Source organism: Liolophura sinensis, chromosome 9, assembly GCF_032854445.1.
Source record: "Liolophura sinensis isolate JHLJ2023 chromosome 9, CUHK_Ljap_v2, whole genome shotgun sequence".
In the NCBI taxonomy this organism is placed as follows: Eukaryota; Metazoa; Mollusca; class Polyplacophora; order Chitonida; family Chitonidae; genus Liolophura; species Liolophura sinensis.
The window spans coordinates 3237990-3253412 of NC_088303.1; the positions used below are offsets into that span (position 1 = coordinate 3237990).

A 15423-nucleotide genomic window follows, 5' to 3' on the forward strand; every position below is an offset into this window, starting at 1 on the left:
GGAGGCAAGTTTATGGAAAAGAGCCGGCATAAAAGATAATACTACTTTTTGTCAAATCACTTTCTAAAGGAAATCCATCAGTCTGAAATGTCTGGGCGTCGGATACTCAACATAGCCCTAAGAAACCTTCAGGTGCCTGACAAACCTCTGACTTCAAGCCATGGGCAGATCAACGGGAATTGCATATGCAAACGTCACCTCGTTTGTTATGGGCTAGAGTCATTTACACATTCATCCCATGATTGTGTTTTTATTCAATTTGATTTGACAATGGCCAGCATTATGGTGAGAGGAAAGCAGGCAGAGCCTGAGGGATACCTACGACCATCCGCAAGTTGTAGGCAGATCTTCCTACGTTATTGAACTCTGTGACTACATTCATGAGATTGGTAGGAAGCTCCAGGGTCATTGCGCCGAGCTGGTGTGCTACCCTGCTTGGCCGCGGCGGAAAACACCCAACACAACAATCCCACCCCACGATTGTGTAGCTGAGAAAAAATTCTCACGTCAAGTTGACACACTGGGACGGTTTATAATAATGTATTGAAAGTTGGAAAAGTTAGAAAAGTCAGCTGTAAGAAATGAAGTTTTTTCTTTCAATTTTGATAATATACATAAAAACATCCCCTAAAGTAACAGACATGTATGATAATAAAACACACACACACACACAAAAAACCTTTGAAGAGAGATGATAATTCCAATTATTTAATAAAAATCTATATAGCACATTCAAGAATTATTTTAACAAAAAAACATAAAGTCAGAAAAATTGGCTACTGTTCAAAATGACCAAGTACACGAAACACAGGTTGGCAGAAGATATTCCATACAATTTCCCATTGAAAATGTTGTAATGTGAAACTTTTTGACTTTGTTTTTATTGCCTTTATTCTGTGAATAATCCAAAATTTACTTGTTTATTTGACTATTGGTTGACCCCAAATAAAAGAATTTTGTTTTGACGCTACAAATGTTTTTCAACCTATTGTCATGTCCCACATCTATTGCGATCTCTCACATCTACTGTCATGTCACATCTACTGTCATGTCTCACATCTATTGCGATGTCTCACATCTACTGACATGTCACATCTACTGTCATGTCTCACATCTCTTGCGATGTCTCACATCTACTGACATGTCTCACACCTATTGTCTTTTCCTTTAATGCATAGGCTTCATTTCAGGAAGAGCTCAGTAATGCCATCAAAAAAATACATGCAGGTAACTTTGTTGCAGAACATTGCAGCCACATGAAAAAATGAATATCATAAGAGTAAACAATATATTGTGTCAAAATTATTCAGTTACAGAGACTTGAGGTTTAATATCATATTAACAATGAACTTATTTATAGTTAGCATGATGCAAACAACATGTGTCTTCTGGTAACCACTGTCTAACATGAGATCACTAGTTTACCACACTTCACTCAGCATACAACAGCATTTCGTTGACAACAACTTTTTCACAAAGCAAACACTTTGGGACATTCATGTGTAGCTTAAATGTTTTCCAGGAGTTGTCTTCTGTGTTGTACACTTGAACCATGTCTACATATTTACAGAAGGAGAAAGTGTAGCCTCCAAAACACAGGATGAGCTTGCCCACTGTAATGGCCGACAAGCAAGATGAGAGTCTGGGTAAAGAGGTGATCACTGTCCACTGGTCCATGGCTATATCGTAACTCTCGCATTCCTGTTGAACAGAAGACGAGAAGACATAAAATACCACTATATCTGTATTATCTGTTATGAGATGAAACAGATTAACTGTTAGCCTTCATCGTTAAAGTGTAATCCAAAGCCAGCTTCTAACCAAATTTACAATCTGGACACTAAGGAACCTTAGAGCAGTACACTGGAATTCACATTTACATGCATGTGACGGTAAACATAATGGTCTCTTACAATAGGCTGATAGATTTACTGGCCCTTAAGGATAGCTTGTAACAGGTAGGAAAGTAAGTTAAAACAGCTGGAAGATTCAAACAGAAACCCCAACCACTTAGCCATAACCAATCAAATCAGGTGTTTATCAGTACACAGGATGTTTTCTGAGGGCTCTAGGTGATTTCGTCCACCCCAAAATCAACTGCCAAAGTTTTTAAATATTCTGGAGTATATATCATTGTATGTGCAAGCATTGCAGTTGAGCTGAAGTGAGTATGGATTTATGGCAACTCCTTGTCATTTTTAACATTTGATACATTTGCATATTCCTTGACAACCATACCCAGATGTCTTCCACTGTGGTGTCTATGCACTGACAGCCTCCAAAGGCAAGCAACTTCCCGTCCAGGGTAACCATTTTGTGGTTGGCACGAGCATTTCTCATTTGTGCTCTCTCTGACCAGGAATCTTCGTTTGGCTGAAAACACCACAGGCTAGAGCATGTCCCATTCATGCCATCATGGCCTCCGGAGATGTAAATGTGATCTTCATGTACACAGCCTGAAACGTGCAAGACATCCATACTTTGATTGACTGATTTACCTTTATTTATTTATTTATTTGATTGGTGTTTTACGTCAAGAATATTTCACTAATACGATGGCGACCATCATTATGGCGGGAAGAAACCGGGCAGTGCCCGATGGAAACCCACGACCATCCACAGATTGCTGGCAGACCTTCCCACTTACGGTCGATTGATTTATCTGATTCGTGTTTTACTATGTACTCTAGAATATTTCACTTATACAACAGCAGCCATCATTATGGAGAAGGAAACTCGGCTGAGTCTGGGGGAAATCCAGCACCATCCACAGGTCTCTTGGCAGACCTTGCCAAGTACAACCGGAGAGGGAGCCCGCACGAGGCAGACTTGAGGCTCCTATGTCACAGTGCAGCGCTAGCATGCTAACAACCAGAGAGCGTACATGCTTTGAAGTGAATCAATCACATTAGCATATGTCAAGAACTTTACCAATAACTTTTTTTCCTTTTGGTTAGCAATTCAGGTTTTGGCCACAGTAAGTTCACTCCTACATGTATCTCAGCTTCCAGACATGTCACATGTTCAATGCACCATCATTTTGAAGTACATGTGAATTCAAGACATCTACTTTCTAAAAGATAACTATTGATTTTGCTTATGTATTATTAAGAAATAACATTTTGCTCATAATTTTTATAAATGGTAAGACCAAAAACACTGTACATGACTGTTCATTCACAAGTTTACTTAGCTTTTGTACAGTGTGCTTTTTGTCATATTGTTTATCACACATATTTTGAAACCAATCCATACATGTATCTACTCGAACGTTTTGTTCATTTTTCTTTAATGAAAATTCTTGTACCACCAGCAATAAAGTCTACATCATTTTTAATATATATGAGACAACCCCATTTCCATGCATGAGCCATACCGTAGACGGCCATGTCCCTCTTAACGTCTAATTTTTGGTCAGTCATATTGCCTCAATTTTCAGTGCATCCTCTGGATGAGAATCTGATGTTTTCTGTCTTGTTTTATTTTGGCATTTGATTGGTGTTTTAATCCATACTCAAGAATATTTTGACTTCACAATTTTGACGGTAGTCAGTATTATGTCATGAGGACACCCAGGGAAACACACAACCATCCGCAGGTTGTTTCCCATGTACAGCCGGAGAGGAAGCACATGTCATGAGGAAACCCAGGGAAACACACAACCATCCGTAGGTTGTTTCCCACGTACAGCCGGAGAGGAAGCACATATGTCATGAGGACACCCAGGGAAACACACAACCATCCGCAGGTTGTTTCCCATGTACAGCCGGAGGGGAAGCACATATGGCATGAGGACACCCAAGGAAACACACAACCATCCGCAGGTTGTTTCCCATGTACAGCCGGAGAGGAAGCACATATGTCAGGAGGAAACCCAGGGAAACACACAACCATCCGCAGGTTGTTTCCCATGTACAGCTGGAGAGGAAGCACATATGGCATGAGGAAACCCAGGGAAACACACAACCATCCACAGGTTGTTTCCCATGTACAGCCGGAGAGGAAGCACATATGGCATGAGGAAACCCAGGGAAACACACAACCATCCGCAGGTTGTTTCCCATGTACAGCCGGAGAGGAAGCACATATGTCATGAGGACACCCAGGGAAACACACAACCATCTGCAGGTTGTTTCCCATGTACAGCCGGAGAGTATGCACATATGTCATGAGGAAACCCAGGGAAACACACAACTACCGCAGGTTGTTTCCCATGTACAGCCGGAGAGGAAGCACATATGTCATGAGGAAACCCAGGGAAACACACAACCATCCGCAGGTTGTTTCCCATGTACAGCCGGAGAGGAAGCATATATGGCATGAGGAAACCCAGGGAAACGCACAACCATCCGCAGGTTGTTTCCCATGTACAGCCGGAGAGGAAGCACATATGTCATGAGGAAACCCAGGGAAACGCACAACCATCCGCAGGTTGTTTCCCATGTACAGCCGGAGAGGAAGCACATATGTCATGAGGACACCCAGGGAAACGCACAACCATCCGCAGGTTGTTTCCCATGTACAGCCGGAGAGGAAGCACATACGTCATGAGGACACCCAGGGAAACACACAACCATCCGCAGGTTGTTTCCCATGTACAGCCGGAGAGGAAGCACATGTCATGAGGACACCCAGGGAAACACACAACCATCCACAGGTTGTTTCCCATGTACAGCCGGAGGGGAAGCACATATGGCATGAGGAAACCCAGCGAAACACACAACCATCCGCAGGTTGTTTCCCATGTACAGCCGGAGAGGAAGCATATATGGCATGAGGAAACCCAGGGAAACACACAACCATCCGCAGGTTGTTTCCCATGTACAGCCGGAGAGGAAGCACATATGTCAGGAGGAAACCCAGGGAAACACACAAACATCTGCAGGTTGTTTCCCACGTACAGCCGGAGAGGAAGCACATATGGCATGAGGAAACCCAGGGAAACACACAACCATCCGCAGGTTGTTTCCCATGTACAGCCGGAGAGGAAGCACATATGGCATGAGGAAACCCAGGGAAACACACAACCATCCACAGGTTGTTTCCCATGTACAGCCGGAGAGGAAGCACATATGTCATGAGGAAACCCAGGGAAACACACAACCATCCGCAGGTTGTTTCCCATGTACAGCCGGAGAGGAAGCACATATGTCAGGAGGAAACCCAGGGAAACACACAACCATCCGCAGGTTGTTTCCCATGTACAGCCGGAGAGGAAGCACATGTCATGAGGAAACCCAGGGAAACACACAACCATCCGCAGGTTGTTTCCCATGTACAGCCGGAGAGGAAGCACATATGGCATGAGGAAACCCAGGGAAACACACAACCATCCGCAGGTTGTTTCCCATGTACAGCCGGAGAGGAAGCACATATAAGCCAGACTTAGTCTTTCTGTTGTACAGTTTGTTGACTTTTCCTTTAATGAATCACAAAACCTTCCTGAGATTCTTCCTGACAAAGACAAAAAATGTTAGAAATGGCATTCCGAGATCTAAGTTATTACACAACTGAAAATTGGACATATCTACATACCTGCGTGTTCGTGTAGCTTGGTGTGCATGGGTTTTGTGTACGTCCACTGATTGGCTGAGGGCAAGTAGCACTCTACTGTGTTCTCCATTCCCAAGCAGCTGGCACCCCCAACAGCATAGAGCCTCCCGTTCACACAGCCAACATAAAACAGACTTCTGCATGTGTTCATGGGACACAGCTGAAATGCACGTATCAGTAACAAAACACCAGGCTTGTAATTATAGATGAGTATTAAATTTTAACAATTTTTTTACGATGGATGAAAAGAGAAGGAAAGGATAATGTAACTTTTCAGAAATTAGTTAAGGAATGCTATAAAAGAAGGAAATTTTAAAACAGGGTACTTGTCCATAAATTGCTATTCCTTAATGAGCATTTAAAAGGGATACCGAATCGAAGCTGATTGGCTGATAGAGGACATGGGATTTCTTAGGTTAAATCCTGCAGCCTTGGTCATGCTTGAATAAATCTGCCACACCTTCAATTCCGATTACGTTGGTCATAGCCTGGAACTGCCTACCCCTCACACCAGCCAATCAAAAATGATTCTGTATCCCTTTAACAATCATCCACATTCTGGCAAAATTCCAGCACGCACACATATCATCATGTACTGACTGGCACATGAAATAAATACATTCTTTCCAAATGTACTATGCATTATTACCGGTATTCATGTAAGTTTGAGTTTGAATGTGAGATTTAGCACTGATTTGCATGATACTTAAGGTGTAGACTTGGCTTATTCAGGTCATTTAATAAAAATAAAAAAAAGCATACCAATAGCTCAAGTATATATGTTTATACATGAGTACTGTACAATATACACTCTGTTGACGTTTAATGATGTCAGCTACATGACCTTTAACTTCAAGGTAAAACTGAAGGCTTCTAACTTTAAACGTAGTAGGACTTATACTTGTACACAGGTTTTCGTAAAAAAAAAAAATCAAAAATCAAAATTCATCTTGTTTTCAGCATCTACTACAGAAATGTTGCCCATTTAATTCATCACATATGATGAATGAAACACCGCTGACTTTATTTATACCTCTGTCCACTCAAAGACTCTAGGGTCAAATCTGTAGACAGCACTTGTGGCAAGCTGGGCCCGGTCATGTTCTGCAGTCTGCCCTCCCAGCAGGTAGACGTAGTTATCCAGGGTACAGGTGCAGTGTTCATACACCTTGGTCAGTAAACGAGAGGTGTGTTTGTCATAGAGAACAAACGGCTCCGTAGGGCAGTCCAGGTCTGTGTCAGTGCTATCAGGAAGTGCAGATGTCAGAGCAAACTTTGTCTTGTTGCTCGGCTGCTTCTTCCAGATCCCTTGTTCCAAACCTCCCAAGGTCATCATGACCTCTACACCTTTACGTACCTTTGAGTTGTTTTCTATGAGCAGTTTGTGGCATAGTTCTGGATGATCTTGGTAATGCTTGAGACGAGAGAGAAAATCCTCAACTTGAATATTGTCCTTGACAGCAGAGTTTAACACTGTGCTGATATCTGAATGAGAGTTAGTATATAGGCAGGGTATTCTGACAGTGTTGAGCAGTTTACCGGGAAGCTCACTGGACTGTTCCATGGCTTCTTTGTTGTTTTGAAGCCATAAAACAATCATCTCAAGCACTTCTTTCTCTGAAACCACATTTAGATCATCACTACCCAAAACTTCGATCAGCTGATCGAGCGGAAGCTCTTTGAAATGTTCTGTTTCAGAAAACTTTGACAGTGATTTACACAGGAATGATTTCAAGGACAATTGGACTTCTGTTAAACCAAAGCTTTTTGCGATGCCATATATAGTGGTGTATGTGTTAATGTTTATTTCATCTGTCAAAAAAGCACAGCAGTAATTCTGAAGGTCTGGGATTTGTAAATAGGTGGCTGCAAACAACATCTCCCTAACGCAGGACAGAGACAAGTCACAGGCTGAAGTCTTGATAAAGTTCACAGTCATACTGAGGGCTGATGATGTCAGATTGGCAAATTGAACAGTTTTTGTTAATGATTCTTTCATGCCACTTCTCAGACAACTATTAAAATACCCAGACTGGGAAGAGAGCAGGGTGGCATTCACGAAGAACTCCTCACCATCTGAGCTTGACAGTTTTACATGTGAATCCGGGGAAGAGTCCTTGTCTAAAACAGAGATGGTGGAGTTCCTGTCTCGGACATCCTTCTTGTCATCAGTGTCGGAGGACTGGCCACATGTAGAGGAGACAGAAGCTCTTATAGCTGACTTGGATAACCTAGGGAAATCTCCTGCTGTATCTTGACGCTTGCGAGAAGGGCTTTGAGTAGATATGGCAGGAAGGCTAACAATCCCGGCAGTTTCATTTGAGCTTGACACAGGGCAGAACTCGCTGTAATCATCTGGTTTGGAGGGAACAGGTTGACTGGTTTCAAATCTCTTTTGGTCATTACCAACCAAAGAGGAAATGTCTGATTCCACCAAAGCTCCTGAGTGACACAGAGTTTCATCATCATCACCTGTAGCTCTGGCCACCCATTTAGTGCTGCCATTATTGGGGCTAGAAGTATCTCCTGAGCTTGTGTCCCCCATGGCCAATGTCTGTATATGGAAGCAGCTCGGCTAAGTTTGTTGTTCACTCCATACTCCTAAAACATAAATTATTTCCTTATTTAATCAGTGCTGGCAGTGTTATATCAACATTTCCAGAGTGTCGTCAGTTCAAGCATGTTTGGACCAGACGAATGCGGCTAAAGGGTGCGTTTCTACTGTAGTTGCTAGATTGAATAGTTGCATAGTCTGGCCTGTCAGCTTAATGGCACAGGTGGCAGCTCTTGTAAACCCACGTCCTTTATCTGTGTTAGTTTGCCACCTTATACATGCATCACCTTAAAGTACATGAAAGTGTGCAATGGCCAGAATAAGAAAAATGGGGAATGGCTGCACACTAGAAAAAATAGGTCGGCTAATTTGTTTTTAAGATAAGGCAAAAAAGAATTCGCATCAAACAGTGAATACATACAACACATATAAAATGAACAGTACAGTAATTAAGATTAATCCAAATATGTTCAAAGACAATTGAAGTATGGACTAAAGCACGCATATCTCTACTTCTCATATACAGTACATGTCTGAACTATCATGTAAAACAATCCTCATGTAGGGCACCCCATGTAGGGTTCTGCATGCAGGGCTCCCCATGTAGGGCACTCCATGTACGCACCCCATATACAGCACTCCATGTAGGGCACCCCATGTAGGGCTCTCCATGTAGGGCTTCCCATGTAGGGCACTCCATGTAGGCACCCCATGTTGGGCACTCCATGTAGGGAACCCCATGTAGGGCACCCATGTAGAAAGTATCAATTAAATTCGATTTATAACACCTAAATAAGTGTTACAAACATAAACCATAAACACTGAATGATTAATGAGGGGTCCACGCTATCCTAGCAGGACACCTATTGAAATGAGGGGTCCACGCTATCCTAGCAGGACACCTATTGAAATTGTTTTGATTATTATTAATATTATTCTTAATCAGTTCATAAAACAACATCTTGAAAACAGATAAAGGTAGCAAAACTGAACTGTGCAGTTTTAAAAACAAACATAGGAAGCAACTTTTGACATTTTGTGCTGTTTGGGTAGTCACATGAATTAGCGTTCACTTTGAATTTTACTGATAAGCTTAAAAAATCATCTTCGCCAGAATGGCTAAAGCTATCAGCATAAAATTAGCAGTTAGCAGTTTCTTAGTGGATGGCCCTAAAAATTCCCCAAAAATACTTGAGTTTGAGTCTGACATGCAAAAAATTTCCAGAAAAATCTTTCTCTCCAAAATTTAACATGCAAGCTTTATGCAAGACTGCATGAAATTTATCAGTACAGTTTAATTTATTTATTTATTTTGATTGGTGTTTTACGCCGTACTCAAGAATATTTCACTTGTACGACGACGGTCAGCGTTATGGTGGGTGGATACTGGGCAGAGCCCGGGGGAAACCCACGACCATCCGCAGGTTGCTGACAGACCTTTCCAATTACGGCCGGAGAGGAAGCTGGCATGAGTTGGACTTGAACTCACAGCGACCACATTGGTGGGAGACTCCTGGGTCATTACGCTGCACTAGTGCGCTAACCGACTGAGCCACGGAGGCCCCTTGTGACCACATTGGTGGGAGACTCCTGGGTCATTACGCTGCACTAGCGCGCTAACTGACTGAGCCACAGAGGCCCCTTGTGACCACATTGGTGGGAGACTCCTGGGTCATTACGCTGCACTAGTGCGCTAACCGACTGAGCCACGGAGGCCCCTTGTGACCACACTGGTGGGAGACTCCTGGGTCATTACGCTGCACTAGTGCGCTAACCGACTGAGCCATGGAGGCCCCTTGTGACCACATTGGTGGGAGACTCCTGGGTCATTACGCTGCACTAGTGCGCTAACCAACTGAGCCACGGAGGCCCCTTGTGACCACATTGGTGGGAGACTCCTGGGTCATTACGCTGCACTAGCCGACTGAGCCACGGAGGCCCCTTGTGACCACATTGGTGGGAGATTCCTGGGTCATTACGCTGCACTAGCGCGCTAACAAACTGAGCCACGGAGGCCCCTTGTGACCACATTGGTGGGAGACTCCTGGGTAATCATGCTGCACTAGTGCACTAACCAACTGAGCCACGGAGGCCCCTTGTGACCACATTGGTGGGAGACTCCTGGGTAATCACGCTGCACTAGTGCGCTAACCAAATGAGCCACGGAGGCCCCTCACTACAGTTTACTGTGGAATAGGACATCAACTTTGCAACATTATCTTCTTTCTGTCTTTTTTTTTTGGCAATCAGCAGATCAAATATAACTATTCTCTATGCTTGTCTTCAGTGCTGGGCCCATTGTAATTGATGACAGTCTAGGGTTAGTTTAGCGTTTTTTTTTTTTTTTTGTTCTTATTTCTACGATTCAGCATGCAATTAATGCACAGCTTATAGAGCCGACTCCCAGAACTGCTTTCTCGACAGCTATACAGGTAGTCCAGCGCTGCTTTCTGAGAGCAATGTTTACTTTCTTTTCACTGGTCTTCACACAAGCCCCAAAGGACAATGTATCTAGCGGTGTGTGCTTCAAATCCAGTTAATTCCTGCGAATATTTCTTAGCTTTTTCCCCACGTTGTTATGAGCTTTGAACTATGAACCAGACTACTAGAAGTGTTAATGACTAGTAGCGTGGGCCCCAGCTAATAGCTTTAATTTGACTTAGGGTCAGGGACCCTGATGCATGCACAAGGACTGTTTGCTTCACAGTTTGAGTTATTATGTTGAAAATTTAGACAGTTCTAGTCTATGCCATCCACTGTGTTACAGGACACAGTGTAACACCACACAATTAAGGAGGATTTAATTACTGTGTAGACTTGATCATTTTTGTACACTCTAAATATATTCATTCTAAATATACAAATTATGTGATCTAAGGATTATTTTGAAACGTGCTTGAAGATTTTCTAACAAAAGTCAAGTCAAGATTACCTTAAGAGCCAAGATTGTCCTTTAAGGTGCACCACTGGCTTTTCTCCGCCAGACAAACCATGTGACTCGCAAATTCCTATTCATAGTAATGCTCCAGTATTTCAAAATCTTGTGTGGTAATGCATGAAAAGCAGATAGTGCACCTAGCTCAGATCATCAGTGGGTCACTGAATACAAAATGTCCCAATGAAACATGTGCACGTAAATAAAATTTTACAAAACTGCAGAATCCCGTGAAGCATAGGGCAGATTCCACAAAGCAACATATGACTACGTCAGAATTTCAAATACAGTTTTAAATCTACTTTTTCAGCCCTAAAAGTTAAATTTTGTGTATCATTTCAATGTCATCTTGCAGCAAGTGTGTTAAAATCTCAGCTTCCAATACCAAATGCTAAACATTATCGGGAGGTTTTAAATTTTGACTTAAGTCAACAATGGCTTTGTGAAATTGGCTGGTGGAGATAGCTATGGTATGCTCAACTGAAAGCGAGTGATGCTGATGTCATGCACATCCTGGTCTGATTACTATCATTAAATGTACAGTGTAAAACAGCCCCGCCTCACTGAAGATCGAGGACAGCCTTTCACATGCTCATCACAAAGCCTATCCAACTTGTACTGGCCTAGCATTCTGAAGCAGCCATGCGCATGGCCTGCTTCTCCTTGGAGCAGTGGTAAGGTTGCGCCTGTGGCCGAGGACAGTAAGGCAAAGGAAGCCTTTATGGCTATAATAAATCTATCTTAAACTGTGCATGGACATATGGTGGTGCTGCAGTCACTGTGGAAAGCAGGTCTTCAGATTGGTATTTTATTTGCATGAGGCTTGTGCGACAACAAAGACTATTTGCGTGGACATTCATGGAGTACGAAATTGGTGTATGAACGATGTTAGTTTGGGCCTTCCTTGGCCGAACAGCAACCACAACTTTACAAACCCGCACCACAGCTAACTTCACAGATTAACCTAAGGCACTAACATGTGTACAAAGCTACTGGAACAGTGATAAAGTAGTCGTTCCCCCATACAGTGTGACAACTTACTCTGTCCACCATGCGCCTGATTAGAGTAGCACTGGGCAGTCGAGTAGCACTGGGCAGTCGCCATCCATGAGGAGAACGTCCACGAGGAGAACGGACATCCATGAGCAGAACGGAACAAGTAACTTGTTCGTTTACGAATAATTGGGCAAGGTACGAGACTATAGGCCTGTATATTTATATAGGCCTATAGCCGAGCAGATAAATTCTCAACACTTTAAACCCCTTATTATCCGAAAACACAGACATTACTGTAACCCTGAAGACCTTCTCTAATGTGTCATTGTTAATTAGTAACCTAATAGTCCTCCATCACTAACTTGAAGAAAAAATATTAAAGATCCACGAGGAGGACCTTGCCTAGTTCACCTCCCCATAGGTATAAAGTATAACACCCACGAGGAGGACGGTGGCTAATTTAACTTCCTACTGGCATAAGATACAACATCGACGAGAAGGACAGTGGCTAATTTACCTTCCTCCAGGTAAAAGGTACAACATCCACGAGGAGGACGGTGGCTAATTTACCCTCATATAGGTATAAAGTACAACATCCACGAGGAGGACGGTGGCTGATTTACCTTCCTATAGCCATAAAGTACAACATCCACGAGGAGGACGGTTGCTAGTTTACCTTCCTATAGGTATCAGGTAGAACCTCCGCGAGGAGGACGGTGGCTACTTTACCTTACTGCAGGTATCAGGTACAACATCCACGAGGAGGACGGTGGCTAATTTAACTTCATATAGGTATAAGGTACAACATCCATGAGGAGGACGGTGGCTAATTTACCCTCATATAGGTATAAAGTACAATATCCACGAGGAGGACGGTGGCTAATTTACCTTCCTATAGCCATAAAGTACATCCACGAGGAGGACGGTGACTAGTTTACCTTTCTATAGGTATAAAGTTCAACATCCACGAGGAGGACGGTGGCTGATTTATCTTCCTACTGGTATAAAGTACAACATCCACGAGGAGGACGGTGGTTAGTTTACCTTTCTGGAGGTGTCAGGTACAACATCCACGAGGAGGACGGTGCCTGATTTACCTTCCTACTGGTATAAAGTATAACATCCATAAGGAGGACGGTGGCTAATTTACCTCCATGTAGGTATAAGGTACAACATCCACGAGGAGGACGGTGGCTAACTTACCTCCATGTAAGCATGAGGTACAACATCCACGAGGAGGACGGTGGCTAATTTACATTCCTACTGGTATAAAGTAGAACATCCATGAGGAAGACGGTGGTTAAGTTGCTTTCCCATACGTATAAGGTACCACATCCACGAGGAGGAAGGTGGAAAATTTATCTTCCTATAGTTATAAAGTACAACATCCACGAGAAGGAGAGTGGCTAATTAACCTTTCTACATGTATAAAATTCAACATCCACGAGGAGGACGGTGACCAATTTACCTTCCTATAGCTATAGAGTACAACATCCATGAGAAGGACGGTGGCTGATTTACCTTCCTATAGGTATAAAGTTCAACCTTTATAGGTATAAAGTTTTCCATTCTTCAGGTATGCAGTACAACATTGATGATTACCAAATTAACTTCTAATAAAGATTTAACTGATTGATTGACACACACTTATGAGGACAATAGATAAGTTATATGTCGTTTTGGTACAGCTAAAATCTATATGCGGAGGACTGTTGCCTTGTTTATTTCTGAGAAATATATATAACATATAATGTATAAGTATGTATGTAAGGTGATGGATACCAGGGTTTGTTACATGTTTAGGAAACTTTTTTAAAACTAAGTATTAGCCCGATTTGAATGGAAGCCCTATAAGTTATATAATAGCTCTTCGCCAGCCTGATCACACTTGTGTGGTAATTAACCATAGGTTGTTTATTGTTACTTAGAAATGTTATATGTTTTATGTAGGCCTACATGCTTATTATTATTGCTTTATTCTGTGTACAGTAAACTTCTGACGCTTAATGTTGTAATCCCTTTTGATCTCTGCCTGTGCATAGCTGTTCACAGCGCTCTTGTTGTCAATTAACGTTCAATGTCCATTTAATTAGTATGTAAAAACTTGCAGAGATATAAAGCCTGGCGAATTGTTACGCTCAGTTCCTTGATAAGGACAAACAAGGTCTTTGCTGCTGTTGTATAGCCTTATTTATAACCCCCAAAATACACATGTGTAGCTTGAGACCATAATTTGTAAAGTGCGAGAAACATTGAATATTTAAGAAAGCTTATTTTGCCAAAGATATCAAGCAAGTTTTTCAGAGTTTGCTTCTTAACACACCCCACACATTATTTCCTCTTATGGCAGAGAAAGGTTCAAGCGTCTAAATTCTGTGTGTCTGCCCTCTGACTTTCATGCATGACCGAGTTTATTTTGTTATACCGCAGAAGCTTACATCCACATATATCAGATTTCACTGGTGGACAAGTGATCGCCCGCTTTATTGCTCCTGAATTCTCTAAGTGAAAACATTTAACTTGAAACTAAATTAGGCGTCTCCATCTCATCGGGTTTTCATATGTCGCGCTACCATAAAGTTACTTGCTTTATTTATGTATTTATTTATTTGATTATTGTTTAACGCCATCCTCTCTTTAGGACACATGGTTTGTTTATTCACAACGTAATGTATATAACATCCTAGCCCAGCAAACCACGGTGGAATTTTTAGAAACACATTATAGTCCTCAGACTTAAAAAGGAATTCAGACTTATCTCCTTGTCAAGGAAATCTGTCAGCTATAACTTTCTCATACCCAGAATTGTTTTCTTTGACCTAAGCAAGATGCATTTATTACTACTATTATTAAGTTTTAAAAAATAAAATGATCAGAATCATAAAAATCCACACATCACAAAATATTTCTTAACAAATATGTGTACAGGCAAAAGAATGCAACAATACAGGTGTATGTAAATATACCGCCAATGTAATTATGTAACTCAATTCGCATTAAAATTTGCTTTTCCCTGCCCGACAACCAAGCAGCGGAAGATCCATGTATAATACAATATGAATTGGGGTCGGGCTTTTTGAATAGCGTTTTGATTTTATTCATACAATGAATGAAATCTTCATGAAATGGCTGAAAAGGAAGTATGTCAAGCAAATACCATTTCATTTGTACTACCTAGAACATTGGGCCTACTATAGTGCTTGAAAGTCATATCTGCAGTGTCGTGATAACTTTTGTTATGGTTGAAGAATTTAAAATGTACTTCGGACCAATATCTTCAGCTTAGAAATTAAGTAGGACTATTTTATTTTGTTCATATGGACATGTTGTCTCACATGAATGATCTTCATGTCTCCTAATCCCAATTTACTTGGAATTCGACGGT

The 15423-nt window shown here is 41.9% G+C and overlaps 1 protein-coding gene across 2 annotated transcripts; it reads right to left on the reverse strand.

The window, feature by feature from the left end:
* Positions 1–694: 694 nt before the first annotated feature.
* On the reverse strand, positions 695–12109 carry LOC135475111 (kelch-like protein 26). Of its 2 annotated transcripts, none has more exons than XM_064754853.1 (5): positions 12084–12109; positions 6587–8154; positions 5536–5713; positions 2239–2456; positions 695–1701 (listed from the first exon to the last, which is right to left on the reverse strand). In XM_064754853.1, exons 2-5 carry the CDS (start codon positions 8096–8098, stop codon positions 1432–1434), a joined length of 2178 nt encoding a protein of 725 aa, XP_064610923.1. In that variant the 5' UTR covers positions 8099–8154; positions 12084–12109; the 3' UTR covers positions 695–1431. The 2 variants fall into 2 exon arrangements, with proteins under 2 accessions (XP_064610923.1, XP_064610924.1); XM_064754854.1 differs by lacking the exon at positions 12084–12109 and adding an exon at positions 11040–11274.
* Between the last annotated feature and the right edge of the window lie 3314 nt (positions 12110–15423).

Excerpts from the sequence above, each read along its gene's own strand:
- LOC135475111 (XM_064754853.1), bottom strand. The coding sequence starts at position 8,098 with ATGGGGGACACAAGCTCAGGAGATACTTCTAGCCCCAATAATGGCAGC. Across the intron at positions 5,714-6,586 it reads GAGTCTTTGAGTGGACAGAG|CTGTGTCCCATGAACACATG; the intron begins GTATAAATAAAG and ends CGTGCATTTCAG. Across the intron at positions 2,457-5,535 it reads CAAGCTACACGAACACGCAG|GCTGTGTACATGAAGATCAC; the intron begins GTATGTAGATAT and ends TGCACGTTTCAG.